The sequence below is a fragment of the Aphelocoma coerulescens genome, chromosome 1, assembly GCF_041296385.1.
Source record: "Aphelocoma coerulescens isolate FSJ_1873_10779 chromosome 1, UR_Acoe_1.0, whole genome shotgun sequence".
In the NCBI taxonomy this organism is placed as follows: Eukaryota; Metazoa; Chordata; class Aves; order Passeriformes; family Corvidae; genus Aphelocoma; species Aphelocoma coerulescens.
Window position 1 is genome coordinate 105,490,484 of NC_091013.1, and position 26,108 is coordinate 105,516,591.

Below are 26,108 nucleotides of genomic sequence, written 5' to 3' on the forward strand. Positions count from 1 at the left end.
CAGAGGCTTTGGTGCTGGCACATGCTGGAGCTCCACGAGCTGCCAAAATTGGGGTGAAAAACTGCCCAAACTACCAAATGTCCCCATCCTGCTCCAAGCGGCAGTTCAAACCCTGAGATTAAATCCTTTAATCCTCCGAACTAGTCCCAGAGCAGGGCTTATGGTCCCCAGCCAGGAGCTGCCCCCCTTCTGCCTCTGCCACTGATGGCTCCATGCCGTTGGGTGACATCCCTTCCTGGATACGTTAGGGTATCACAGCCACCCCTCCAGACCCTCACCGCAGCCTCCGCCCATTAGTGCTTTCTTTCCTTTTGTCCCAATTCATCCCTAAGTTGGGGTGCAGGTGTTCCCAAGGATGGGATAAAGATGCCCCGTGGGTGGGGTGCAGGTGCCCCACGGTGGGGTAGACGTGTCCACCCTTGGTCCCCTCCATCTGCCCCACAGTGGCCGTGGGGGCGGGATAGGGAGGAGATACTTCAGCTGGGGATGGAGGTACCAGTGGAACCACCTGAAGCCCGTTAATCATGGGCTGCTCTGCAGCAGGAGGCGGGCGGGAAGGGGACGCAGCCAACTGCGGTGGGGGGGAGGAGTACCGACGTATTCCTGCAGGGAGTGCTGGATTCCATTGGAGGAGCGGATGGATACCTCGGGGGCGGCGTGCGCGCAAGTGTGTGTGTGTGTACCTGGGGTGTGTGCGCACACGTGTACGGGTGTGTATGCACATGGGGTGTGTGTGTGCACAGATGTGCACGTATGTGTGTGCTTGTGTGCGCACATGGATGCGTGCACACACGTCTGTGCATGCATGTATGTGCACGTATGCGTGTGCACATCTCTGTGTGTGTTCACGTGTGTGTGCACGTGTGTGCGCATGGCGGTTGTATGCAGGTGTGTGTGCATGTATGTGCAAGTTACGTCTCTGTGTTCACAGACACCTATCTCTGTATTCACACTGGTGTGTCTGTGTCCACACACGCTTCTCCGTTCACACGCAGGTCTCTGTTCACACACACGTGTCTCGGTATGATCACACACGGGGCTCCCCCCGCCCCTGTATGTCCACATGCAGCCGCTGGGGGGCGCCCTGAGCCGCGCGCGTGCTCGTGTGTCCCCCGCGCGCGTGCTCGTGTGTCCGCGCGCGTGCTCGTGTGTCCCCGCGCGCGCACTGCCCCACACTCTCCTACCCCTCGCCGCCTTCCCACCCACCCCCTGTCCGCCCCGTGCCCCCTCCCCGTATTCTCTCCCCGTATCTTCTCCCCGCCCGTGCGGCCCGAGCGCCCCGCCGCCCCCCCAGGCCGCGCCGCTCAGAGGCGGGCGGAGGCAGCGGCGGTGGCGGCGGCGGCAGCGTCCGCACCGGAACCGGGCCCTGCCGAGCACCTCCGAGCGTGTCCGAACGACTCCGAGCGGCTCCGACCGGTTCCGAACGTGCCCGAGCGGTTCCGAGCGACCCCGAACCGGCCGGCGTGGCGTCCGCCCGGGCCGAGCCGAGCGGTTCCGAGTGTTTCCGAGCCTGCTCGAGCGTTTCGAGCGGTTCCGAGCGGGCCCGAGTAGGGCCGCACCGGGCCCGGCGCCCGCCCCGCCACTGCTGCTTCCACCATCCAGCCAGTAATTTTCCAAGCCCAGCCGGCGCTTCCCGGCTGAGCCCGCAGGATCGGCGGGGCCATGGGAGACAAAGGCACCCGGTGAGTGAGGACCGGGACAGAGCGGAGCATCCCGGGGGGGCATCCCCGGGCATGGGGGGTGGGTGGGACAGGCACTGCCCGTGCTCTCCGCTGGAGCTGCCGGGGGTCCCCCGGGGTCGCCCCGCTGCTGGGATACGGTGCCCCCCCGAGGGGTAGTGAGGATCCGGCGACTGGGAGTGGTAGGGGGGTGTTTGGCGGGTCCCACCGAAGGTCCGTGGAGTTATCGGGGGCGTCACTGCTCCCTCCCCATGAGATTTGGAGCCTGGATGGATTTGGGGTGGGGGAGGCTGTTGTCACCCCGGTGACCCCAGGGGACCCAGGCCCTGATGTCACTCCCGGCATGCGGCACATCTGGGGGTGTCAGGGAGCACGTGCCAGCCCTGGAGCTCGGGCGTGCGACGCCTTCATCCCATGGGAATGCTGCCATGGGGATGCTGTCTTTTGGGGACCCCTGTGCCGAGGTGGCTGCGGACCCCCCCTGTGCTCCCCAGGGCTCCAGGTGCAGAACGTGGCAGGACCCGCTGGGCTGCACATCCTGCAAGGCGCTGTTGGGATTTGAAGGAGAGGCTAGTGACTCCTGCCAGCCCTTGCAGGGAGGCCTGGGGGGGGGTCTCCTGTGACACCCACTCGCCGGCTGGCTCTGGCTGTGGCAGTAGAGTGGTCAAGGGGTTGACACTCCCATTCTTCACCCCACTCCCTTTCTGTCCTCTTGGCCATTAATAGTGGCCATTAATCAGGGATTACAGGGTGCTCCTGCTCACCTCACAACACCATCACCCTCCCCTTGCTCATCTCCATGTCCCCTGGGCATCAGGGTGAGGGGCCCTCGGTGCAGCCGCTGCGCCCGCCATGGCCACAGCAGGAGAGAAGGATGAGGGGGTCTGGCCCTGCCTGGGCAGAACCTTCCAGAAACATTGCAGTGTTTTGGGGTGGCAGGATGGGAGTTGTGGGTTCCTGTTGAACTCACCCAGCATTTTGGGAAGGGGCTGTTGCTGCTGCCAGCCTGCCCAGGTGTTGGTGCCCCAGCTGTGGCTGACAGCATCCGCTTCCCCCCGACTCAATATCCTGCATTCTTGAGAATTCATGTTGCACTCCTGGAGCAGGTGGACAGCCCCACAGATCAGGGGGCTGGGGCACCCACTGAGTTTCCCCCAACTGCTGGGTGCAGTCCTTGGGATGCAGCTGATTTGGCCTCCAGAGGTTTTCGGGTGCTGGGGGGAGCTTGGTGAGCGGCATTCCCATCAGCAGGCGTGCTGACAGGAGAGGCATGAGCTGCCTACGCAGCGTGTACGGAGGGAGCCAGGAGGGAGAAGAATTAGGCTGACAAATCCCTCTTCCTCTCCAGTTTGGATCTCCAAACCCAAATCCACTTGGTTTGATCAGGAGGTTCAGCTGTGGGAGCTGATTTACTATCTGATACCGCAAAAGCCCATTTCTGCTGATTCCTGCAGTGGCACCCCACTTTTCTTGGGAGTCACCAAGCCCTGCAGTGGGAAGAGCTGGAAGAAACAGCTGAGTTGATGGCTACTGGCACCATCGATCACCTTTCCCTGCTCTTCCCACTCAGCACCCAGCTAGGGCAGCTGCAACCCCCACACAGGATGCATAGCTACTGGAATTCCTGGCTGCTGGGATTCCTAGCCTGTGGCTTGAGGGTGGTTTCCTGGTGTCTGGGAAGTGCTGCAGTGGTCCTGGTATACCAGAGCCTACACCTTGGCATTAAGCTCCCCTTGCACCCTTCCTCTGACCCCATAGTCCCATCCAGCCCCTCTGTAGCATTCCACCATAGCATCTTGCTGCCAGGGGGGTGACCTTCACCTACCACCGGACCTGCTGATCAGTCCCTCTACCATCCCATTCATCCTTCTGGATGAAGCCATGGGATCTGGGAGCAGGACAGGGATCTCCACTGGGAAGAGAAAGAGCCCTGGAAGGTGGCCCAGGACGGGAGACTCCTGCTTCCTGGACGTTGTTTGAAGAGCAAACTCTGGTAATAACAGCAGGATCCAGACACATCCCAGATCCCACAGCTGAGGTATTTCCTCGCCAAGAAAGTCTGTGGAGTTCTGACCTGGCTGGGGGATGCTGCTGCTGAGCCTGGCAGGGGTAGATGGATGGATGCAGCAGGAATGCAAGATGCAGCATTGGGCCCGTGGGATGCTCTTGCTTTGGGATCAGCTGGCATGGTGCTCCAGGCTCATCCCGGCACAGCTGGCAGGGAGCCTCTGGCCGCCACCACGGGGTTGTGTTGAAGTGTATCATGTGGTTGCTGGTGGTTCCATTATCCCCGGAGGTCCCTTCTAACGTGGCTCTAGCTAATTAGATCCACCATCCAGCCTTGTTAGTGTGAGAGCTGGCAAAACCCTTGGATTCTCCGCCCTGGGTTCAAAGGCAATCAATGGCATTGCTGTCAGATCCTGTTCCAATGCCCAGGGGAATCAAATCCTCATAAATCTTCCCAACCAAGATCCAATGGACCTCACTCAATTATTGGCCACCCAATAAAGCCATCATTAGCCCTGGCTGGGTGCCTAACAAGTTCATTAAGGGATGGGATCCCTGGCAGGGAGAGGGCAGGAGAAATGGGATCCGGCTGTGCAGCAGCATGACAGGGGCTTGGGGGGCAGTGGGGCTGCCAGCCCACGGCGTGAGGCCCCAAGCTCCTGATGGGCAGCGGCAGAGGCCACTTCCTGCCTTGTGTCTCCTGTGTTTCGACACCAGGAAGGGCTGGAGGGGGAGGGAAGGCTTCACACTTCCTCCTTTCCTCCCTCTAGATCCGGTGGCGGGCGAGGGTCACCCCACTGGCAGCAACAGGCTACCGTGTCCCCATGTGCCCCTTCCCTTCCCCCACTGGTGCTTCCGGAGAGAGCTGGCCCCCAGCACGTACATCTGGGGAGATGTGAGCTCCTGCACCCATGGTGTGGGGCCAGGCAGGGCTGCTGCACCCACAGGATGAGGGCACCCTGTGCTCATGCATACACAGTGTGGAGCCAGCCTGGGCTCCTGCATGCACAATGTGGGGCTGTGTGCATCTCGAATTCTGTGGAGCTTCTGCACCCATAACGTGGGGCTTCTGCACCTGCAGTGTGGGGCTGGGCAGGTCTCAGGCCCTGTGGGACTCCTGCCCCAGTGTGGGGCCAGCATGAGTGTACCAGGCAGAGTGGTGAGAAATGGCTTCCCGCAGCGCCTGCCATTGCCTGAGATCGATCTCACTTGCACTGGGTTCATTAGCGGCTCTGTTAGTGTCCCCAGGGCTGGGCAGGAACATCACCGCCTTGGCTGCCTTGCCTGAGGCGTGCTGGGGCTTCCCAGCACGCCTCAGGTTGTGATCCAGCATGCTGGACCCTCTTTGGGGTCTCCCTTGGGAGCTGGTCTGTGGGGTGTGGGGTGACAAGGGGGTGACAGGCTGGCAGGGGATGCTCCTCATCCTGCTTTTATGTAACACCTCAATAATTACCCATGAAAATCCTGCTGTTAGTTGCTCTGGGCTCTCAGGAGGATGCATCCATTGCCTCTCCATTCCTGACTCTGGAGACTGATCCTGCCATGGCTTTCAAACCCCAAAAATTGTGGCATGCTGCTGCCCTTCCATGGCACGTTTAGGCCTTTATTTCCCCCAGTTATTTAATTGGAGCAGCATTCCCATTAATTCCGTCTTTCCTTGCACCAGTGCGGGATCACACCCTCACCAGCAAACCCTCATGACAAACATCCATCTGCAGAAGTGCTTTCCCATTTTGACTGGGAAAAATCAATCCCGCAACCCCCACAGGGAAAAGCCACCCAGGAAGGGTCAGCAGGATGTTCCTGATGTTCCCAGTGGCTTGGGACCCCCAGAAGGATGTCCCAAATATTTTATGTGCCTGGCAGAGGGTTCCTGGGGCTTGTCTGGGGACAAGGGAATGAGGGGCTTCAGCCCCTTATCCAGACTATATCCTGCTTCTTGGGCAGAGCTTGGCCAGGCTGTGCTGGTCCCCATGGCTTGCAAGAGAGTGGGATGTGGAGACTTCAGGGTGCAGGAACACACATATGCAGGGATATGGAGATGCAGGGACACAGGGAGGTGGGGACACAGGACTTCAGGGATATGGGAGTGAGGGGTGTGCCCACGCATCTCTTGATGCATCTTACCCCATTGCCAGGGTCATGGTCACCCCCAAGCTGGCACTCACTGGCTGCTGCCTTCCCTGCCTGCCCCTTGGCTGGGTGTGGGCAGCTGCAGGCACCAAGGTGGCTGAGGGCTACTCCTAGTGTGGCTGAGGGTCCATCACCCTGTAGCAGCCCGGGGGATTTTGGCAGAGCCAAGCAGCTGCCCTGGGAAATTGTTTTTTTTTTCCAGCTGAAACCACTACTAATCTTCCCGGATGGTTTTAATGGAATTTAAAGGCAAGGAGGGATTATCTGAGGAGAACCCATTACGGGTGGCTTTGTGCCAGGGCAGGCTCCAAAAAATCTGGCAGCGCCAGGCACCCTACTTGCCTCTGCTTGCTCCCTGCCTGCAGCAGACATGCATTTCCCAGCAGTGGCATGTTGGACCCACACCCTTTCTCCCATTCCTCTCTGTGGAGTCTTCCAGAGGGATTTTGGGAGCTGAGAGCGGTGTCTGGGGGCTAGTCCCATGTTTTGGAATGGGAATGAAAAGCTCTGGGGACAGGAGCACCCCAGACTTTTCTTGCCTCTCCAGTGGCTTTGGGATGCATCGATGTGAGGTGGTGTTAAGGTGGGTTCACCCCAGGGGATGCTCCCATCCTGTGTGCCTTGACCCCATGGTCCCACACTCTGGTCTCCAGGGCAAGCTGGGTGCTGGGGTGCTGCTGCCCTTCACAGTAGTCTCTGGGCACCATCCTCATGCGAAGGGGTGGGCTGGGGTCCCAATGCCTCCCTTATCCAAAATTGGGTCCTGGCATTGGGTGCTGAGGGTTGGATGCACCCGGCACCCAACAGGACTGTGCCAGTGGGTGCTTCTTCCCCCAGGGATCCTTCCTGGGGGAAAGGTGGACAGCTCCATGGGCAGGGAGCCAGGAGCGGAGTGGGGGGTTCAGGAGTGGAGGGTGCCCCCTGCTCCAGCATTCACCTCCCCTTTGCTGTTTTGCAGGGTGTTTAAGAAAGCCAGTCCTAATGGGAAGGTAAGGGGGACATGGCGGTGGAAACCATGGGGTCACAAGCATGGCCGGGAGTGGGGGATGGGCATGTCCCTGAACCCCAGATCCACCCTGCGCACTACTGCCTCCCTCAGCATCCTGCCACAGCAGCGGGAAGGGAAACTGAGGCACAGTGGGGCTGGGGGGGGGCTTTCCCAAGGTCAGGGGTCAAGCAGACAGGTTTTGGAGTGCTGGGGTGCAGGTGACCCTGCCTGTGGGGGTTTTGGGTCTGGCAGCAGGAGCTGAGGCAGAAAACCTTCTGCCAGGCAGCTGCCTGCCCTGTGCCTCAGTTTCCCCATCAGGAGAGAGATGAGAGGGTGACACTGGGGGGCTCATCCCTGCTCCACAGTGGGGTACAAACCCCTGGGGCGACACCCAACGGTCCCCAGATGTAAAGTGCCTCCAGGTCTGGGGATCTGGAAAGGTTCCAGGCTTTGCCTGGAATGGGGTGGGGTTGACTTTGGGTACCACAGGTACAGGGTGACACTGGGGATGATGAGGAATATGGACCCCACTGGGTGGTGACAACATGGGGGGCCTGGGGGTCTGCTCTGTACACCCCTGACACACTATTCCTTCCTGCAGCTCACTGTCTACCTTGGGAAGAGGGATTTCGTGGACCACATCGATGTGGTGGACCCTGTGGGTATGTGGTGGCAGGAAGGGGACCTGAGTTGCAGGGAGATGCATGCCAAGGTGGGCTGGGCTGTCTGGGAGGAAAGATTTTGGGGAGCAGAAAACTGCTGATTTGGGATAATAGTCATGTCTCGCTGTGGCTTTGCATATGCCCTGGGTGTGGTAGGTGCAGACTGTCCCCTGCTGGCAGCGTGTTCCTGCCAGGCCCTGGCTGGCAGCTTGGAGGTGATGACTCTCAGTATAAAGGGGGAACATGTCCCCCTACCAGCACATCCTCTGACCCTGACAGTGTGTGTCCCCCTGCCAGTGGTGTCCCCCCATCCCAGTAGCATGTCCCCTGACCCTGCCATTGTGTCCCATAACCTTGCCATTGCATTCCCTGATCCTGCCAGTGCGTTGCCCTGACCCTGCCATTGTGTCCCATAACCTTGCCATTGCATTCCCTGATCCTGCCAGTGCGTTGCCCTGACCCTGCCATTGTGTCCCATAACCTTGCCATTGCATTCCCTGATCCTGCCAGTGCGTTGCCCTATCCCTGTGACGCATTTCTGTCCTGGCCATTCCCTTGCAGATGGAGTAGTGCTGGTGGATCCTGAATACCTGAAGGAGAGAAAAGGTAATGTCTACCTTTGGGATCCCTGGGGCCACAGAAGTGGCACTGCCTCAGGGCGATGCTGGCATCTCCATGTAGTCCTACCCAGGCATTGGCATCTCTGGGCCCTTTGGTGACATTTTCCAGCCCCCCTGTCCCCACGGCAGGTTCCCTGTCCTGTGGAGAATGGGGGTGCTGTGGTGGGCATCCCAAGGCACAGCAGGCTGCTGAATCCCCATATTCTCAACATGGCATGTCCTCAAGCCACCACTACTTCCCAGTGCTGGTGGGACTGGCATGAGCCAGAATGCCACCTTGCCTTGGTGTCCCCATGCCGTGATGGTCCCTTCCATGACCCACAGCCTGCTACCAACTTCCCCTTGTCACCCTCTCCAGTCTTTGTGACATTGACCTGCGCCTTCCGCTATGGCCGTGAGGACTTGGATGTTCTGGGGCTGACCTTCCGCAAGGACCTGTTTGTGGCCAACTCCCAGGCCTTCCCCCCGGTCCCCGAGGACAAAAAGCCCCTGACGCGGCTGCAGGAGCGGCTCATCAAGAAGCTGGGCGAGCACGCCTACCCCTTCACCTTTGAGGTAGGGTGACAGCGGGTGCTCTGGCGTGCTTGAAGGGACAGTGAACCCTGCGATGGGGACATCAGGGTCCCATCTGGCCCTGTGGGGTCGTGGTTGGGGGTGAGATGCTGCTATCTGTGATCAAGACACACTTTTGGTGGTGGATCTTCAAACCGGTGAGCAGAGAGCAGCCATCAGTAGGGAAACTGCCAGTCCATGTCAGCACTGGGGGGTTCATGCTGGCACTGGGGATCCATGCTAGCACTGGACAGCTCTGGCAGGGAATGGCTGGGGGGTAGACCCCCTGCTTCATGCACCTGCTCGTTCGATTTCCCTGGTGCAGCTTTGGCAATGGTGACCACCCACTCTGGAGCTCTATGACATTTTACAGGGCTCAATCCTATGGCCTCAAAAATGGCCCTGATTTCTCAAAATTCCCCTGATTAATTAAAGCCCTCTAAAATAATGTATTTTTGTAACACTTTGGGATTTGGGAAATGCAATAGTAAAATGAGGAAATCCTTCCTGGATTTACTTCTTTTCGTTGTGGACAGGAAAGGGAAGTGCTGGTAGCCCCTCAAAAAGCTCCTCACCCCCCTTTCCCCTCCAGATCCCCCCCAACTTGCCTTGCTCCGTCACACTGCAGCCAGGCCCAGAGGACACGGGGAAGGTAAGATCCCTCCATGTTCCCATGCCACCAGGCTGTGATGAGTGGGCACTGCTGGGGTCACCTCTTTGGGGAGTGCAAAGGGGTTTCCCTGCCTCCTTCTCCTCCCTTCCTGGTTTTCAGGCCTGTGGGGTGGACTACGAGGTCAAAGCTTTCTGTGCCGAGAACCTGGAGGAGAAGATCCACAAGAGGTAAGCAGAGAGGATCCATCCAGCCTGGATGGAACCGGCAGGCTCCTGGGGCTGGCAGCAGGAAAGGGGCACCCCAGTTTGCTACCCAGCTTGGATGAGAATGTTTTCCAGGATGGGATAGAGTTGTTTTCCAGGATGGGGCTGGAATGGGGGTGCTCTCCAGGATGGGGCTGGGATGGAAGTGTTCTTCAGGGTAGGGATGGGTCAGAGAACATCTTGGGGCTGGGATGGAGATAAACACCACTGTGCAAGGAGCCCAACACTTGCTGTGGGCAGCCTGGTTGTAGCCCTGGTGGGCATCCAGACAAGACCTTTCATGGCATCCTTCTGACCCAGCAGACCAGAAGAAAAGAAGGATTTGACCCAGAATGGGCCAAGAAAGAGGGTAGCCTATGGGCAGCCTGAGTTCTCCTCTCACTGTCTTCCCTCAGGAACTCAGTGCGCCTGGTGATCCGTAAGGTCCAGTACGCACCAGAGAGACCCGGCCCCCAGCCCATGGCAGAGACCACCCGGCAGTTCCTCATGTCAGATAAGCCACTGCACCTTGAGGCATCCCTGGACAAGGAGGTGGGCAAGGACTGGGGGGTGCACACTGGTGGGGTGACCCTGGGGATCTCACCATCCCCCCTGCCCTGCTCCCCTGCAGATCTACTACCATGGGGAGCCCATCAGTGTCAACGTGCATGTCACCAACAACACCAACAAGACCGTGAAGAAGATCAAGATCTCAGGTGAGCAGCAGGGCCATGTCCCCCACTCCACTGGTGTCCCTGTCCCCGTCCCTGTGGGGGCCCACCCTGATTCCCATCTCTCTGTGTCTCACCCCAGTGCGCCAGTATGCCGACATCTGCCTCTTCAACACTGCCCAGTACAAGTGCCCGGTGGCTGTGGAGGATGCTGAGTGAGTACTCCTTGGGGACATCATGAGGAGCCCTGGAGACCTCGGGGGGGGCCTTGGAGGAACCTTGGAGGTCTCCTGCCCCAGTGCAGCCCCAGTGGGATATTGCACTTGGCAAGCAGGGAATGGTGGGAGGAACAGGGAGATGGAGACCTTTTTTCTGGTGGCATCTTGGGGATGCCACCCTCTGCGTACCCTGGGAAGATGTTCATCAGGCTGAGGCAGGGATGGGAATATGTGGAGAAGTTCACCAGGCTAAGATCAAGATGTCTGGGGTGACCTGTGGGGCTGTGGGAGCTGTGGGTAGCTGGGGCTCTGGCTGATGGTGGCTGTCATCTCTAGTGACATGGTGGCCCCGAGCTCAACATTCTGCAAAGTCTACACCCTGACCCCCTTCCTTGCCAACAACCGGGAGAAGCGGGGGCTGGCGCTGGATGGGAAGCTCAAGCATGAGGACACCAACCTGGCCTCCAGCACGCTGTGAGCCCCTCCATCCCCCAGGGCTCCTGTCCCCCCTGCAGCGGGGGGGCAGGACCTGGCCCTGGTGGGCATCCAGCCCCTGCTCCAGGGGTGATGCTTGGGGTGGAGGAGACCCCGGGGGGGGACCTTCAGGAGGACAGGGGGCTGGTCCCCATGGCCAGTCCCTCACTGATGCCCACCTGCCCCTTCCTCCAGGTTAAGAGATGGAGCCAACAAGGAGATCCTGGGCATCATTGTCTCCTACAAGGTGAAGGTGAAGCTGGTGGTGTCACGAGGAGGGTGAGTGTTGGGCACCCCCCACGCCATGCTGCACCTTCTCTCTAACCTTGGGACTGGTCTGTGCTGCAGGTGGGGCCCCATCACCCTTAAAGCTCCCCTGGGACTAAGCAGCACAGGCGGGACAAAATGTGTGTGGGGGCTGTGTGTCCTTGGGAGGGGACAGTGACTAATGTGTTGTATCCTTTGACTCATGCCAGCCTGCTGGGAGACCTCGCCTCCAGGTAACATTCCACTCCCCCCAGCACCCCCCAATCCTCACTGCAGCCCCGCATTGCACCCCCCAGCCCTTCAGGGTGCTACCACTCTGACCCCATGCCTGTCCTTGGGATTCCACTGTGTTGGGGATGCTGTCTCACCCAAAGCGAAAAGCCTGGCAGAGGTGGGGCTGGGGTAGTGAGGCTGGGAATGTTGGCAGGGTTTGAATCCTGCATCCTCCTCCTTGTACTGGAGTGAGAGGCCTGTGGGTGCTGCTGGGGAGAGTGAGCAGGGCACAGAGGTGCTTCATAGGGCTGAGCATCTCTGGATGTGGTTACATGAGTCTCTGGGGCTTTCCAGGTCTTCATCCTCACATCACTCCCCTCACAGGGTCCTATGGGGACCACAGGACCACTCGTCCTCCCTTGGGGCACTTCTTTGTCTGAGTTCTGTCCTACCTGCCCCTGGGGCAGCTCGGGGCTGTGCTCAGGCTGTCGCATCCTGATGTCACCATGCCCACCGAGCACTGGGAAACTTGGTGCACCTCCTGCCATTCCCATGGCACTGCTGGCTACAGCCTAAGGACAATGGATTTGGATCCCTTCCATAGCTTCTAAAGACAAGATTTTTGCCGTGCTGCTCTCCCTCCTGATGCCCCTCTACTTTCCAGGGGGCCCGTGCTGATCCCCCACCCTGGGGTCCAAGCTCAACCAAGAGCCATGAGAGCTGCTGAGCAGCTCCATGGAGGATAACACAGGGGTTTGCCCAGCTTTATGGTCTCTACAGCAGCTGTAATGAGGGGTGCTGCTCTGCTCCTCCCCTGCAAATTTGCCTTGCTCTGCATGTAAAGTGCAGGCAGGCCCATGCTTTACCCTGGTGTCTTTTGCAGTGACGTTGCAGTGGAGCTGCCCTTCACGCTGATGCATCCCAAACCCAGGGAGGAACCAGTACACCGGGACAGTGAGTGTCCAGGCCTGGGTAACAGGGCCAGCATCCCTGGGGGTGGGTGGGGGCAAAAGGGACCAGTAAGGCTGTGGGGAGGGAGATTCTTGGTTTCCATTGACCCTGTTCACAGGGCCTCAGTGTTAAAACCATGGGGGTGCCCCCATCACCCTAATGCAGCCAAACTCTGGGGGGGTTGCATCCACACACTGGGAACAGTGGTGACAACCCCAGGGGAATCTCAGCCACCCCAATGGGATGGCAGTGATGACCGCAGGAGGGTCTCACCCACCCTGCTAGGAGGGCAGAGATGCTCCTGGGGAAGGTGTCACCCACCTCGGTGGGATGGCAGTCACCACCCTGTGACTAACCCTGTGTCATCCCTTTGTTCAGTTCCAGAGAATGAAGTGCCCATAGATACAAATCTGATAGAACTCGATACAAAGTAAGAGACTAAAATACACTCCTCCCCCAATTCCCACATTCCATGTGGGAATGGGAAACGTGGCGGTTGCATGGCACCCCCCCAACCTGCTAACACCCGCTGTGCCATGGCATTGGCACATGTGATTAACCCCACACATGTCACCTGTAATGCATGACGCGTGCTGTTCCCCTCTCTCTTCTCTCCTCCTTTGCCCTTCCCTGCATGGCTTTCCAAAAAACAGGAGAAACTGCAGTAAGAGCCTGCTGGGATCGTGTTGGGGGTGGGGGAGGTTGTCACCACAGTTCCCCAGGCTGGTGATATGTTTGGGAGGTTTTTATCCACCCAGCTACTCCCTGCAGGTCTGCGGTTCCCCTAGAGTGGGGCAAATGCCAATGGCCCTGGTAATGCTGCACCTGCTGGAGAGCTTGAGGGCTCTTTTTTGGGTGCATTGGGCAAGTATTAATAAGGCTGTGAAAACCGAGGCTGTTTGCTGAGGGGTGCAAGGTTTTGGGGCCCCCTGAGCTGCTGGAATGTTGTGGCGGTGCAGGTTGAGTTCACCAGGCAAGCTGGGACAGCTTTGCGGGGCAGGGGGTGTTTCACCTTGCACCCCACCTAAACCCCTCTCCCTCGTGTCCCCACTAGTGATGATGACATTGTGTTTGAAGACTTCGCCCGCCAGCGACTCAAAGGCATGAAGGATGACAAGGAAGATGAGGAGGAGCGGACAAATTCCCCGCAGCTCAATGACAGATAAGCGAGCCCCACCCTGCTCGCTGCCCCGGCCCAGGGACACCCCTACATTAGGCTGCTTCTCTTTTCTATAATTAATTAATTTTGTTTTCTACCTGTACTGGGAGCCTATGGATCACCCGATGGCCACAGGACCTATAACCGTCCAGCTGTGCTGTGTTGTCTCTTCATCCAGCTGCCAGAGCTGCTGTTTCCCGTGCAGGGCACGGCCAGGGGGGCACTGGAGGCAGTGGGGCTCACTATAACCCCGTCCCTGTCCAGCCCCCTGCCACTTACCAGAGCCCTTTCCTATGAGCTGCCTCTTTTATGTGTTTTATATAAGCCCAGTATCAACACCAGTTTGCTACGGGGAGGGGGGGCTGCAGCAGAATAGGGGGGGTGTCTTTTTTAGGCAGCCTTCTCATGGGAAAAGGCACCTGTGCACCTCGGTGTCCCCTCCTTTCACCCACAGCCAGTCCCCCTCTGTCCGGCCCTGCTGCATGTGTTCCCTCCCTGGGATGCACAAGCCTGGCTCTGACTTTGGCCCCTGCCCCAGCTGCTCCAAAGTGGGTGGGCAGCACCCACCCTTCTCTTCCCCCAAGTACCCCCAAAGTGGCCACCCCAGAGGTCCTCCGAGCTGCATTCATTTTCACACCAGTATAATCATCCTGGAGGAAACCAGCTCAGAGCTGGGAGCTGCTGGGGCCAGGTTAAGGTGGCAGAGGGGATTCTGTGGGTCTGTGCCATTGAGCACACACTGCTTGCTCTGGGAGAGGCCTCAAATGCCTCTTCGAAGCCATGGCAGGGTCATGATGGAATAGCCGCCTCCCCACCAGGATGTTGCCAGGGATACTTCTGTCCTGCCAAGCTGCAAAGCCCTCCTGGCTGATGTTTCTCTCTGCCTGCATGGGATCTAGCACCTATTTGGGGGTGGGGGAGAAGCAGGGCATTTGCCACCCTAATCAGTATTTCAGCAGATGCTTGTACCTCCCAGGTTGGTGGTGCCTGGACTCCCTTCCCCCCTCCAAGGGTCTCTGGTCCCTCACCACCCACTGAGAGGCCATTCCCACTATTTATTGTGCTGTTGCAGTCAGCGTTGTCATCTGAGAGCATTTTGTGGGGATAGCTCCATCCCCCACACCCAGTTTGTGGGGTGCTAAGCTGAGCCCACCCCCCTCCCCCCATAATTTTTGGGTAAAGCTGATGGGCAGCGTGGTACTTCTTTTTGTAAAGTGGTTCCTTTGTACTGATCATTGATACCTGCTGCTTTGGTTTCTCCACCCTGTCTGTGATGTTTCTGTGTTCTGTCAAATAAATTATTCTAGTTTATTAAACTCAGAAAAAAAAAAAAAAAGAAAAAATAGCAAAATACAGTCCCAATGCCTGGACACTTCTGCTGGCTAAGGACAGGGGAGCTGACACAGGCAGAAAGTCACAGAACCATGGAACGGTTTGAGGTGGAAGGGACCTTGAAGCTTATCCAGTTCCAACCTCCCTGCCATGGGCAGGGACACCTTCCACTAGACCAGGTAGCTCCAAGCCCCATCCAACCTGGCCTTGAACACTTCCAGGGATGCGGCAGCCACAGCTTCTCTGGGCAGCCTGCGCCAGGGCCTCACCATGCTCACAGGGAAGAATTTTTTCCCTCCTGCACAAGGACTAGGGAGCAGCAGCGCCTGTCCTGCTCATGCCACCCCATCCCTCCCACTGATGACAGCTTCCCTGGCATGCAGAGACACGTAGAGAGGAGCCTAGGAGGAGATGAAGGATTCTGTAGTCTGCAGCAGGGACTGGGCATTTTTTTGGAAATGAAAATGCATGGCCGTGCAGTACCTGATGAGCACAGGGCACTAACGAGCTGCTTGTTAAACAAGCCATGTCAGCGTGTGTCCTGCTGAGGAACTGCTTAGGGCTGATTGTTTTAAGGATCACAGAATCATGGAGGTTGGAAAAACCCCCTAAGACCATAGAGTCCAATGGTTCCCCCAGCTCTGCCAAGGCCACTAAGCCATGTCTCCAAGAGCCACATCCAAACATCTGTTAATGCTGCTCTCATCCTCTTTGAGAGCAGCTGGAGCCAGGACTGGAGGATGAGCCAAATAACACCTCCATTTATTTATGGGCCTGAATTTGGAGACCTTCACGGAAGGGCTTTGGCTTGTTCCCTCACAGGCAAGAAAGGAGAAGCCCTGCCTCAAGCTGTGCCAGGGGAGGTTTAGATTGGGTATTAGGGAGAATTCCTTCCTTGAAAGGATTGTCCAGCCTTGGGACAGGCTGCCCAGGGCAGTGGTGGAGTCCCCATCCCTGAAGGGATTTAAGAGATGTGTAGATGTGGCAATTGAGGACATACATGGTTTAGTGGTGGGCTTGGCTGTGTGTGGGTAAAGATTGGTCTCTATGATCTTAAAGAGCTTTTCCAGCATGAATGATTCCATGATTCTATGTCCCCAGCTGTGTTACCTTGCCCAGGGGTTAAAACTCTGTGGCCTCAGTGAAGACAGGCCTTCTGGAGGACCTTTCTGTGGTCCCAGGGAGAGCAGAGGTTGGACACATTTGTGTCCCATGCAGCTTGAACTCCCCTTGCTATGCTGATGCTGTGGGGAGGGAGAGACTGTCCTTAAGTTGGTCCACTTCATGGGTGTCAGCATTTGTGCCAGAGGCTGTCCCAACCTTCCCCACCAAAGACAAACCTGGCTCCAGCAAAGCCAAAGTCCCTACAGTCACACAACCAGACTCTGATCCCACACGGGCATTGACAGAGGCTCCATGCGGTGCATTCCTGGGAGCAATGTTCCTATTGCCTGCTGCAACTCTTCAGATCCCTCCTGTGTGCATAATCCCTTCCCACAGCATCTGTGAGTTCTTAATATTTTTGATATCTCCAGTCTCCTGTCAAATCTGGTTCAAGCTGAACAAGAAGGCTTAAGTTATTTTGGGAAAAAAAAGGGAAGTTCAGATGGGTACAAACTGAGCTATTGCTTAAGCCCTGTTTTGAAAGCCAAGCAAATTCAGTTCCCTGTCCTCGTTACACTATCTGCATCACTGTGATGTGGGAGGGGGTCAGCTTCTCCACATGTCCCAGCGAAGGAGGCAGTGAGGAAGAGGTAGCTGGGGTACTGGGAAGGCTCCAGTGGTCTTCTCCTCAGAGCCCACCTCCTCCAAGGTGAGACACTCCCTCTGGGGGGTGTTTCCCCCAGGAAGGGGAAGCCGCACAATCTGAGTCTGCACCAGATTGCCAAATTGCCTGCTCCCAGGGTGCCTGAAAACCCACTGAGCTCCAGGATCCCTCCCTAGGAACCCTTCATGTCTGTGTATACACACTGCCCTTCCTGGGGCTGTTACAGGTCCCAGTCATGGGGCAGAAAGGCCACCTCCTAAACGCAATAACCTGCAGGTCTTGGTGCAGGGGAAGGGCACACTCAGCTTTACCACAACCGGAAGGAACTGACTCAATAGCAGATGGAGAGACTAGAGAGCCAGGAGCCCTCCCTGCTGCCTGCACTGGGGCAGAAATGCTCCCAGGCTCTTGGTCAGAACCCATTTCCCCCAGTTCGGCTCTGGCTCAGCTGGATTGGTTTGGCTGTGGGCCCTGGGCAGTGGAAAGGATGCTCAGGCACTCCCGCAGGAGAGCTCAGCTCCTCTAGGACTCAAACAGGCTTTTGCCTTCACTGATGGTGGTGACACAGACCCATGGCTTTAGTAAGTGACAAAGCATCAACATCCCCAGCCTTGGGCAGGACATACTGCCCCTGCTTCATCTGCTGCTGGGCAGAGTTTTGGGATGAGTGGAAGCACTCACATGGCTTGTCCTGGGAGAAGAATGGAGCAAGTTCCAGGCTCAGCTGCCAGGCAGAAAGCTGTTGCCATGGCACAGAGTGAATCAGTACAGCACATTCCCAGTGTAAAGTTTCCCCAGGTGCTCTTGAAGTACAGCCTTCATCCCACCTCACCTATCTTCAACCCCTCCTAACCTCAGCTGACACCCAGAGCAGAAGGGAACCCTTTGCAGGCAGGTTTTTACTTCTCAACACCTTGGTGACAGCATGGGTGTTGCAGGAGTCATCGCCTGCTTCCTCAGCCCAGGAAATCACATCAGTTCCATCAAATCTAAACTTGCAGTTGGTGGGAAAAGAGCCAAAGGACACCAATGCCTTGTCTCAGACCAGGTGCTCTCAGGATCTAGAAGGGGAGGGGCAGAGCTTGGAGTAGGCTGGGGCTGGAAAAGTTGTTCCTGTTCCTTTTGGAGGCTGCAAGCAGGAACACAAGTGGTTACACTGAAACTTCCCTGAGTAGCGGCCAGGCCGCTGCTTGTGACACACGTGCATGTGATAAATGTCAACAACCCGCGGGGGGTGCAGCTTCCCTTCGTGCTCTGGGCCTGGAATACAGTGGATATCCCACAGAAGAGCCCGTTTCCTCAAACTCCTGTTTTTTTTTTCATTAAATCGGAGAATGGTTTGGTTTTGAAGGGACCGCAAAGCTCATCCAGTTCCAACTCCATGCCATGAGCAGGGACACCTTCCACTAGATCAGGTTGCTGAAAGATTCATCCAATCTGGCCTTGGACACATCCAGGGATGAGGTGGCAGCAGCTTCTCTGGGCAGCCTGTGCCAGGGTCTCCCCACCCTCACAGGGAAGAATTTCTTCCCAATATTCCATCTAACCCTGCCCTCTGTCAGTGTGAAGCCATTCCTTGTCCTGTCACTCCAGGCCCTTGTCAAGTCTCGTTTTTGACCCTCTCCCTTTCTGCAGACATGACACAAGCCTATGATCAAACAACAGCAGGATGTTCTCTGCCAGCAGCCACAGTCAGAACCACAGGCACAGCTCTCATCTGAAGGCTGGTACACAGGAGAACAAGTAACAGCCAAAATTTTTACTATTATTAAAATAGAAACTTTACAATTGGTTCTGCTCACTGCAACAGTCTCCAAACAGTATCTGCAGGCAAACAGACACCCTGCAGCCAACACAAACTAGAGCAGAGGCAGGAAATGCCTCATCTCACTGAAACACCATCTACCCACCCTTCCCACAGGGCTGAACCCAGTCCCAGACATGCAGGGAACCATCACTTGCTGCTGACAACAAAGTTCTGGGTTTCTGCAGATGCCATGTGTGCACAGTGACCAGGGGAGAGTCCCCGCTGCCACCTGCTCCGCCAAATGCATGGCCTTTGTGAACGAAGATGGGCTCTGCTTCCTTGCCAGAGCTGTCCCAGCTCTGTGTGTCATACACATGCACGGTGCCATCAAAACCTTGGATAAAATGGAATTAGAGAGTGCAGAAATTAATTGCTTTGCTCTAGTTCAGCTGGGCTCAGGATCATCTCCCAGCAGGAACAAGGAAAACTGGCCCCACTAGAAGCCTGTGAGAAGAGAGCAGGTCTGCCTCTGAGGAGCATGTCTCAAGGAAACAGCTGCTGGGGAGAGCCCGGACCAAATCCCTACAGTTTGTGGATTCATGAGTGTGAACATGCAAGGCTCTGGTCAAGAGGCAGCCTAGCTGCCCAGCTGGCGTTATCAGTGCTGTAGCCTGCAGCCATGCTGTCACTGGCACTATCATGGCAGTGCTTATGGTCAGCCTGGGGCCTTTGATCTCACCGAAGGGCAGCAGGCATCTCCCAGAACCCACCGCAGGCCCCTTCCGGAGCTGTTGGAAAGAGGCAGCTGCAGAGGATGATTAGCTGGCATTTCCACTGGCTCCAGGGGCAGCTCTGAAAAGCCACCCTGTCACGGGGGTTTTAGGTGGAGTGAACTGGGCCTTGACAAAAATATAAATCAAAAAGCACCCAGAAAAGGAGATCTCTACCCTAAGCACCTACCTGAAATGGCAAGGCAGCCTTCCAGAGCAGGAGCCCAGGAGACGCACAGGAACTCTGCACCTGAGCCAGGAGAGGGGACTCTGGCCTTTGCCAAGGCCAAGAACTCAGATGTTTTCCTGAGGTCTGTCAGGGTTAGGAGCCCCCTGTTCGAGAGGCGAGCCACAGGCTGGGAGCTTGGCTCCAAGCCCTGAGCTCCATGCCTGGTGCCCATGCACCACTGCTCGCTGCATGGCGCTGAGGGCACTGACACGGCCTCCACGAGACTCTGTGGCTGCCGGATGTCGGCCAGGCACAGCCGGCCGGTGGTGCAGCACAGAAGAAGTGTGTTGCAGTCCAGGAAGGCCAAGCTGCTGAGCTCCTCGCTGCCTCCGGAAGCTGGAAAAGAGAGGCAGGTCACAGGTCAAATGAGGAGCATTTTCAGGATTTCTGTGCTGCAGTATTGCCTGAGAAAGAAAGCAGGATGTATGCTCAGGAATAATGCATCCAGCTCCAGGGCTCCCAGCATCAGAAGGACATGGAGCTGCTGGAATGAGTTCAGAGGAGGCCATGGAGAAGCTCTGAGGGCTACAGTCCCTCTGCCCTGGTCACAGACTGGGAGAGCTTGGGGTGTTCAGCCTAGAGAAGAGAAGGCTCCAGAGAGAAGAGAAGAAGCCCCTTCCAGTGCCTAACAGGGCTCCAAGAGAGCTGGAGAGGGACTTTGGACAAGGGCCTGGAGTGACAGGATGTGGGAGTATGGGTTCACACTGTCAGAGGGCAGGGTTAAATGGGATATTGGGCAGAAATTCTTGGCTGTGAGGGTGGTGAGGCCCTGACACAGGTTGTCCAGAGAAGCTGTGGCTGCCCCATGCCTGCAAGTTGGTTGGGGCTTGGAGCAACCTCGTCTAGTGGAAGATGTCTCTGCTCATGGCAGGGGGTTGGAATAAGATGAGCTTTAAATGTCTCTTCCAAGCCAAACCACTCCCAAGATTCTGTGAGTCCCTGTGGCACAGGGACAATGACAAACAGACATTCCTTTTCCTCAGCACTGTGATACTGCCACTGGACACACACATCCCCTCTTCCCTCCCCAGGATGAGCTCTGTTGGGACTGAGTCTCACTGTGTAGGTGAAGGTAGAGTCCTCAGATCCCCAAGGAAACCAGACCTGCACCCACCACCTGTCGTAACCAGGCTGTCACCTCCCTTGTTTGGGATAGCACACACAGCAGCCCTCTGTGAACCCAGTTCTCCATACTGAAACAATCTGCAGCACTCTGGTAGTGCAAAGATTTGGGGCAGAATCGTGATAAATCAGTGTAATGCAAGTGGTAAGCAGCTGGAGATGGACCTGACCATTGTCACCTCTTTCCTCAAGACAATATACTTGTGGCAAATATCTTTATAACCACTTGCACATGTCCAGAAGTACCTACTCAGTGAAATGTTTGTTACCCAAGCAATTAGCATTGCTTTACCCAAACCCCACCTTTCCAAAAATCAGACATTAGGCTTGCCTCAAATACCTGCTATGTAGACATTTTTCCTTGATTCAACCTCTGTAATTTGGACTCTGTCAAGTCTTGAGCTGTGAAGGACCCATGGGGCTCTGGCTGAAATGGTGGCAATTTTAGCCCAGGATTGCCCAGTGTCATTTTCTGTTTCTATGAGGCCTACAGATTTGATAATATCTATTAGGAAGAGACAGAAACAGCTGTAAAACCCACTGAGAGCCAAGCAATCCATCAGATTAAGCCATTTCACAACAATGCCTCACAAAGCTAAAACTGACCTACAAAACCAGTAAGAAATCTAATTATGCCTAACCCCTTCTCCAGGATAAAACCCCTTTCCAACCCATTCAGCAGGGACTGACAAAAAGCTGAGAAAAATGCATGAAAATTTGTGAATCAAGATGTTTATGTTCTATGAAGAAGTTTTTTTCTTCTAATGACTTCCTTTCTGGTGGTTTACAAGTATTTCCCAGTAGCAGCCTCAACAATGGTGATCCTTTTTGAAAGAAGTAAGGTGGATCACGGTCTATCACAAAAAGCAATGGATGGAGCTCCTTTATTTCTAACCACTGGCGTTACTAGGGGGACACTGTGTCACCTACATGCAGTACAAGGCTGCTGTGACAGGCCTAAACATACTGATTTCCTGACGAGGTTTGTGCTCTTAAGTCCAAACCACCAAAACCGGTGTAGATCCTTGTCTTGTACCCTTCTTCAGCCTGTGCTACACAAGGGTGGTCACTCAGGACGTGGAAGTGGCACTCCTCTCCCCATTTGATACAAAGGTAGAAGGGGAAGCTAGAAATGTGTGATGCAACAACTACATTGAGAAACCACTTGAGCTCAGAAACCCTTACCAGAGTCTTCTGCTGACACCTGCCAGACCTGGAGGGAGCTGTCAGGTGGGCCACTCGTTACCAGCAAGCTGAGGAAACAGAAGAGTCTCAGAAAACTTCTCAGGAACAGAGAACATTCTTGTTTTTCCCAGCCTGGGACAAACTGGTCTGCTGCTTCTGTAAGCAGAGCTCCTGCCTCTGCTTGGAGCAGAGTGGTGGCTGGAAGGACCATAATCCTAGAACTCCTTGTGCAGGGATGCTCCACACAGTCGATACAAACACAGTCCCAGGCAACAGCATTTATGACAATATTTTATGAGGATCTGATGAGGAGTGGCTGAGGGAGCTGGGGGGCTCAGCCTGAAGAAAAGAAGGCTGAGGGGGCACCTTTTTGCTCTCTATGACTGCCTAACAGGAGAGTGCAGCCAGGTGGGGACTGGGCTCTGCTCCCAAAGAACAAGGGACAGGACAAGAGGAAATGGCCTCAAGTTGCACCAGGGGATGTTTAGGTTGGATATTGGAAAATTCCTTCCCTAAAAGTGTTGTCCAGCCTTGGCACAGGCTACCCAGGGCAGGAGTGGAGTCACCATCCCTGGAGGGATTTAGAAGTCATGTGTGGTACTTGGGGACATGGGTTAGTGGTGGGCTTGGCAGCGCTGGGGGAATGGCTAGAATCAGTGGTCTCAGAGGGCTTTTCCAACCTAAATGATTCCGTGATTCTGTGATTTAGTTATCCCATTTTCCAGAAGGACTAGACTAAGAATGATGCAGACAGCCCCAAAAGTAGTCAATGGGGACTTGTGTAGGAGAGACTGAACAAGGGATATAAATCAGCCAGAGGTGTTTGTTTGGTCTAAATCCAGAGCAGGAAAAAAACCTTCTGAACCTGCATACATAGAGTCTTGCAGAGCAGTGACACCAGCCACCAGTGTCCTACTCTGCTGCTGAGCATTTCCACACAGTGCCAAATGCAGAAGGGTAGAGCAGGAAAACTCTACCGGCCCCTGCTGCTCAGAAGTGGAGTAGGGAGGGATCACTGGTGAGGCAGCAGCAGTTCTTGGTGTGTCACTGGCCCAGACTCACACTAGTCTCTGAGCTGGCAGGATTGACCAGCTGGGTTGGGAAGCAGGTATGGAAAAGGAGTTTTCTCTCAGTGGGTAAGTCCTCTCTCCATCTCCAATACACCCTGGGAAGGGCCTTGTGGTCATACCTGGTGTCCGGCACATATTTCAGGCTGTATACTGGGCGCTCTGAAAATCCACCACATTCTACCTTGAAATCTCTCTCTGGACACAGGCCCTAGAAATCAGAGGCAAAGTAATTTCTTTACACAATGGTGCACAACTTGTGCGCAGTTATCACAAAAAAATGACAGAGACACAAGGCACAGTCTTGCTTGGTATAGCTCTTCTCCATCCAGTGTTGCCTTTTTCAACAGGAGATACAGGACTGAAGGACCCCAAAATAGTCAGAACAAAAATCCGGAGAAAGCTGCTGCCAAGAGCTCTGCCTATGTTTGTTGCCATCTGTGCACACCTGGCTCAGGAGCTTTCTGCTTACCCAGTGACCAAACACCACCTTCTACTCTAGTGCAGGGGTCACCCACCCGAGGGCCAGCCTTGGTGCTCTGCAGGGTGGTCCCCCAGGCCTGGGTTGCTCAGCAAGTCCCTTCTTCACTTGCCTTGCTGTTCTCATGTGTCCTCTTTCCCCATGAAATGCTTTCATTCACACACCTGGAAATGAAGTGTCCACAACCCAAGCTGTCTGCAGAGCAGCTGCAAGATAACATGACTGGACAACAACCAGGTGACTTACATGCTTTACCTTTCAACCAAAGCTGCTCAGTCCCTGGCCATGTCCTTGTCACAGCAACAGGTAACACCTCATGAAGGCCACCAAGCCCTGACCTGGTCTCTGAAAATATCAGGCCAAGGAGGTCAGAGAGGTCTGGTGCCACCATGGCTGCAACACCCACCTGGGTCTCCTTTGTCAGCAGCGTTGGCGGTGGGATCAGCTGCAGGATCTCGTTCCCATCAGACTGTCCATAGCCAGCTACACAGACACCTTGGGGGGTGGGCGTGAAGAGCCAGAAACACGGTGAGGGCTGCCCCCCTGCCCAGCCCACCGTCCCTGGGGCAAACCCGAGTTACCGCACAGTCCATGGACTCCCAGACCCAGAACTCGAGCCCGGGCTGAAACCGGTACAGCTCCAGCCACTTAGCCCCGTTTTTGGGGTCCTGGCCCTGCATCTTGGCCTCCCTTCCGGGACCCCAGCCTGTCCAACCCTACATCCTCCTTTCCCCCTTCTCCCTCTGCACGCGCTCCAGGCCGGCCCCTGGGCCTCCTTCTTTCCTCCGACCAGGCACAGCCACCCCTCCCCGACAGACCCCAGCCCAGTCCCTCTCCTCCCCTCAGCACTCCCCGCCTCGCACTCACGGCTCCCGCGGGCCCATTCGATGAGTCGGGTGGGCGCCTGGAGCTCGAAGGTGTGCAGGTCGCGGTACCTGCAGGGAGAGGGCGGGTATGAGGTCGGTGGTGCCCGGGTCAGTGCCGGGTGCCGGGGGTCCGGGGGTCCCTCACAGTCGCAGCGACTGCAGCAGCCACTCGTCCACCGCCTCCATAGCAACGCCCGCCCGCCCGGCGCGCTCGTGACGTCACATGCCAACGCGCGGCAGTGACGTCACCGGGGCGGAGGCGCCGCCATGCGCGAAAAGGGCGGTGTGTGACAGTGCGGGAACCCCGCGTGGCGGGGTGGGCTGGGATCGCACGGTCTCAAAGCTTATCCAGTTCCATTCCCCTGCCGTGGGAAGGGACATCTTCCACTAGACCTGGTTGCTCCAAGCCTCATCCAGCCTGGCCTTGAACACTTCCAGGGATGGGGCAGCCACAGCTTCTCTGGGCAGCCTGTGTCAGGGCCTCCCCATCCTCACAGCCAAGAATTTCGTCCCAATATCCCGTCTAGCCCTGCCCTCTGTCAGTGGGAAGCCATTCCCCTTTTCCTGGCCTTCCAGGCCCTTGCCCAAAGTCCCTCTCCTGCTGTCTTAGAGTCCTGTTAGGCACTGGAAGGGGCTTCTCTTCTCTCTGGAGCCTTCTCCAGGCTGAACACCCCAAGCTCTCCCAGTCTGTCTCCAGAGTAGAGGCGCTCCAGCCCTTGAAGCATCTCCATGGTTTCCCCTGGACTTGCTGCACCAGCTCCATGTCCTGATGTTTGGGGTCCCAGAGCTGGACATGTTATTCCTAAATATAAAACCTGTTTTCTCCCTGCCCTGTTGCTCCAGGCCCTTGTGAAGCCTCTCTTCTTTCTTTTGGTCTGTTTTCTTTTGCAGACATAACACAAGCCTATGATCAAACAACTGCAGGATGTTCTCTGTCAGCAGCCACAGCCAGAACCACAGGTACAGTCGAATCTCTCATTTGCTAGATCATATCCAGCTTTTCATCCAGTAGAATCTTTAATGCTTCATGTTTGAAATTCCTTGCCGCCTCCACGGCAGGAGTTTGGAATGAGCTAAACTTTAAGGTCCCTTCCAACCCAAACCATTCTATAGTTCTGTGACTGTGTGGCAATGGCATCTTTCAAAAACCAAATGTTAGGTACCTTCAACTGAATGCAGATGAGTCATGTGTTCTCTGACATAAATATGTAAAATTACAAGAAAATAGAAGTATAAAGTAAGTTAAATCCTGTCTCTTAGTTGAGATCCCATGGATCACTGTGTTAAGGGGAAAGCATGATTATATCTGTTCTGAAGACTATCACATAGGGTAAAGTGATATAATTAGAGAGAGAAATATTCAGAAAGAGCAGGAAACATGCACAGATCTCCCAGAGAAACTATGGCTGCCCCATCCCTGGAAGGGGCTTGGAACAACCTGGTCTAGTGGAAGGTGCCCCTTCCCATGGCAGGGGGGTTGAAAAGAGATGTCTTTGCAGGGAGTAGGATGAGCCATCTACAAAGAGAGCTGTATCTGGGTAATGTGAGGGAACATCAGTTAAATCAGTCTGTGGTTTCTTTGAAATGTGCATCACTTGCTCACACTGGGATGTTCTCCATCATCAGGTAGAGGCAATAGGCTCACTGGATTCAGGGTGATGCATCTTCTTAAGTCATCTTATGCTTGTCGTGGTGTTAGAGCTTGAGTTGCTACTGCTGCCACCAACTTAATGAGTCTGGTGCTCCTGCTGCACCTGGGTCCAGTTGTGGCCAGCTCTTCTCTGTCTCTTCATTCTTGTTTGCTTTAGTCAGAGACTTAGTCAGTTCCCCCAACCTTGGAATCCACAGCCAACAAAACCCCGCACCTTCAAGAAAACCTTGTACCTGCTTTTTGTGACCGGCCATGGGAGCTCAATTATTGCCTCTGTTCTTTCTGGATTTATCATTTGTTGCCCCTTCCCCAAAATAAAGTCTAAATATTTCACTTTCCTTTGGCACAGCTGAAGTTTGGTTGGACATACTGTTACCTTTTTGCTAGAACAATACGTAATGTACAGTGTCTGCTACACAAGCAGAGTAATTTTATACCTTA

The 26,108-nt window shown here is 55.7% G+C and overlaps 2 protein-coding genes across 9 annotated transcripts; one reads left to right on the plus strand and one right to left on the minus strand.

Moving 5' to 3' along the window:
- The first annotated feature begins 1,276 nt into the window (after nucleotides 1–1,276).
- LOC138114438 (beta-arrestin-1) lies at nucleotides 1,277–17,609 on the plus strand. Of its 4 annotated transcripts, XM_069023849.1 has the most exons (17): nucleotides 1,278–1,682; nucleotides 6,778–6,808; nucleotides 7,409–7,469; nucleotides 8,031–8,075; nucleotides 8,448–8,644; nucleotides 9,234–9,293; nucleotides 9,414–9,481; nucleotides 9,913–10,048; nucleotides 10,128–10,212; nucleotides 10,310–10,382; nucleotides 10,722–10,859; nucleotides 11,055–11,138; nucleotides 11,336–11,359; nucleotides 12,223–12,293; nucleotides 12,669–12,720; nucleotides 13,345–13,452; nucleotides 13,554–17,609. In XM_069023849.1, exons 1-17 carry the CDS (start codon nucleotides 1,663–1,665, stop codon nucleotides 13,591–13,593), a joined length of 1,293 nt encoding a protein of 430 aa, XP_068879950.1. In that variant the 5' UTR covers nucleotides 1,278–1,662; the 3' UTR covers nucleotides 13,594–17,609. The 4 variants fall into 4 exon arrangements, with proteins under 4 accessions (XP_068879959.1, XP_068879950.1, XP_068879978.1 ...); XM_069023858.1 differs by lacking the exon at nucleotides 11,336–11,359 and having other exon boundaries at nucleotides 1,277–1,682; XM_069023868.1 differs by having other exon boundaries at nucleotides 1,279–1,682; nucleotides 13,345–17,609.
- A 656-nt stretch (nucleotides 17,610–18,265) lies between these two features.
- Nucleotides 18,266–24,233, minus strand: WDR73 (WD repeat domain 73). 5 transcript variants are annotated; one of them, XM_069023816.1, is made up of 8 exons: nucleotides 24,162–24,233; nucleotides 24,018–24,085; nucleotides 23,263–23,495; nucleotides 22,792–22,880; nucleotides 21,603–21,670; nucleotides 20,758–20,922; nucleotides 19,257–19,631; nucleotides 18,266–18,690 (listed from the first exon to the last, which is right to left on the minus strand). In XM_069023816.1, the coding sequence occupies exons 1-8, from the start codon at nucleotides 24,200–24,202 to the stop codon at nucleotides 18,452–18,454; spliced, it is 1,278 nt and encodes a 425-aa protein (XP_068879917.1). In that variant the 5' UTR covers nucleotides 24,203–24,233; the 3' UTR covers nucleotides 18,266–18,451. The 5 variants fall into 5 exon arrangements, with proteins under 5 accessions (XP_068879917.1, XP_068879937.1, XP_068879914.1 ...); XM_069023836.1 differs by lacking the exon at nucleotides 23,263–23,495 and adding an exon at nucleotides 23,557–23,645; XM_069023813.1 differs by having other exon boundaries at nucleotides 20,758–20,904; nucleotides 23,263–23,645.
- Between the last annotated feature and the right edge of the window lie 1,875 nt (nucleotides 24,234–26,108).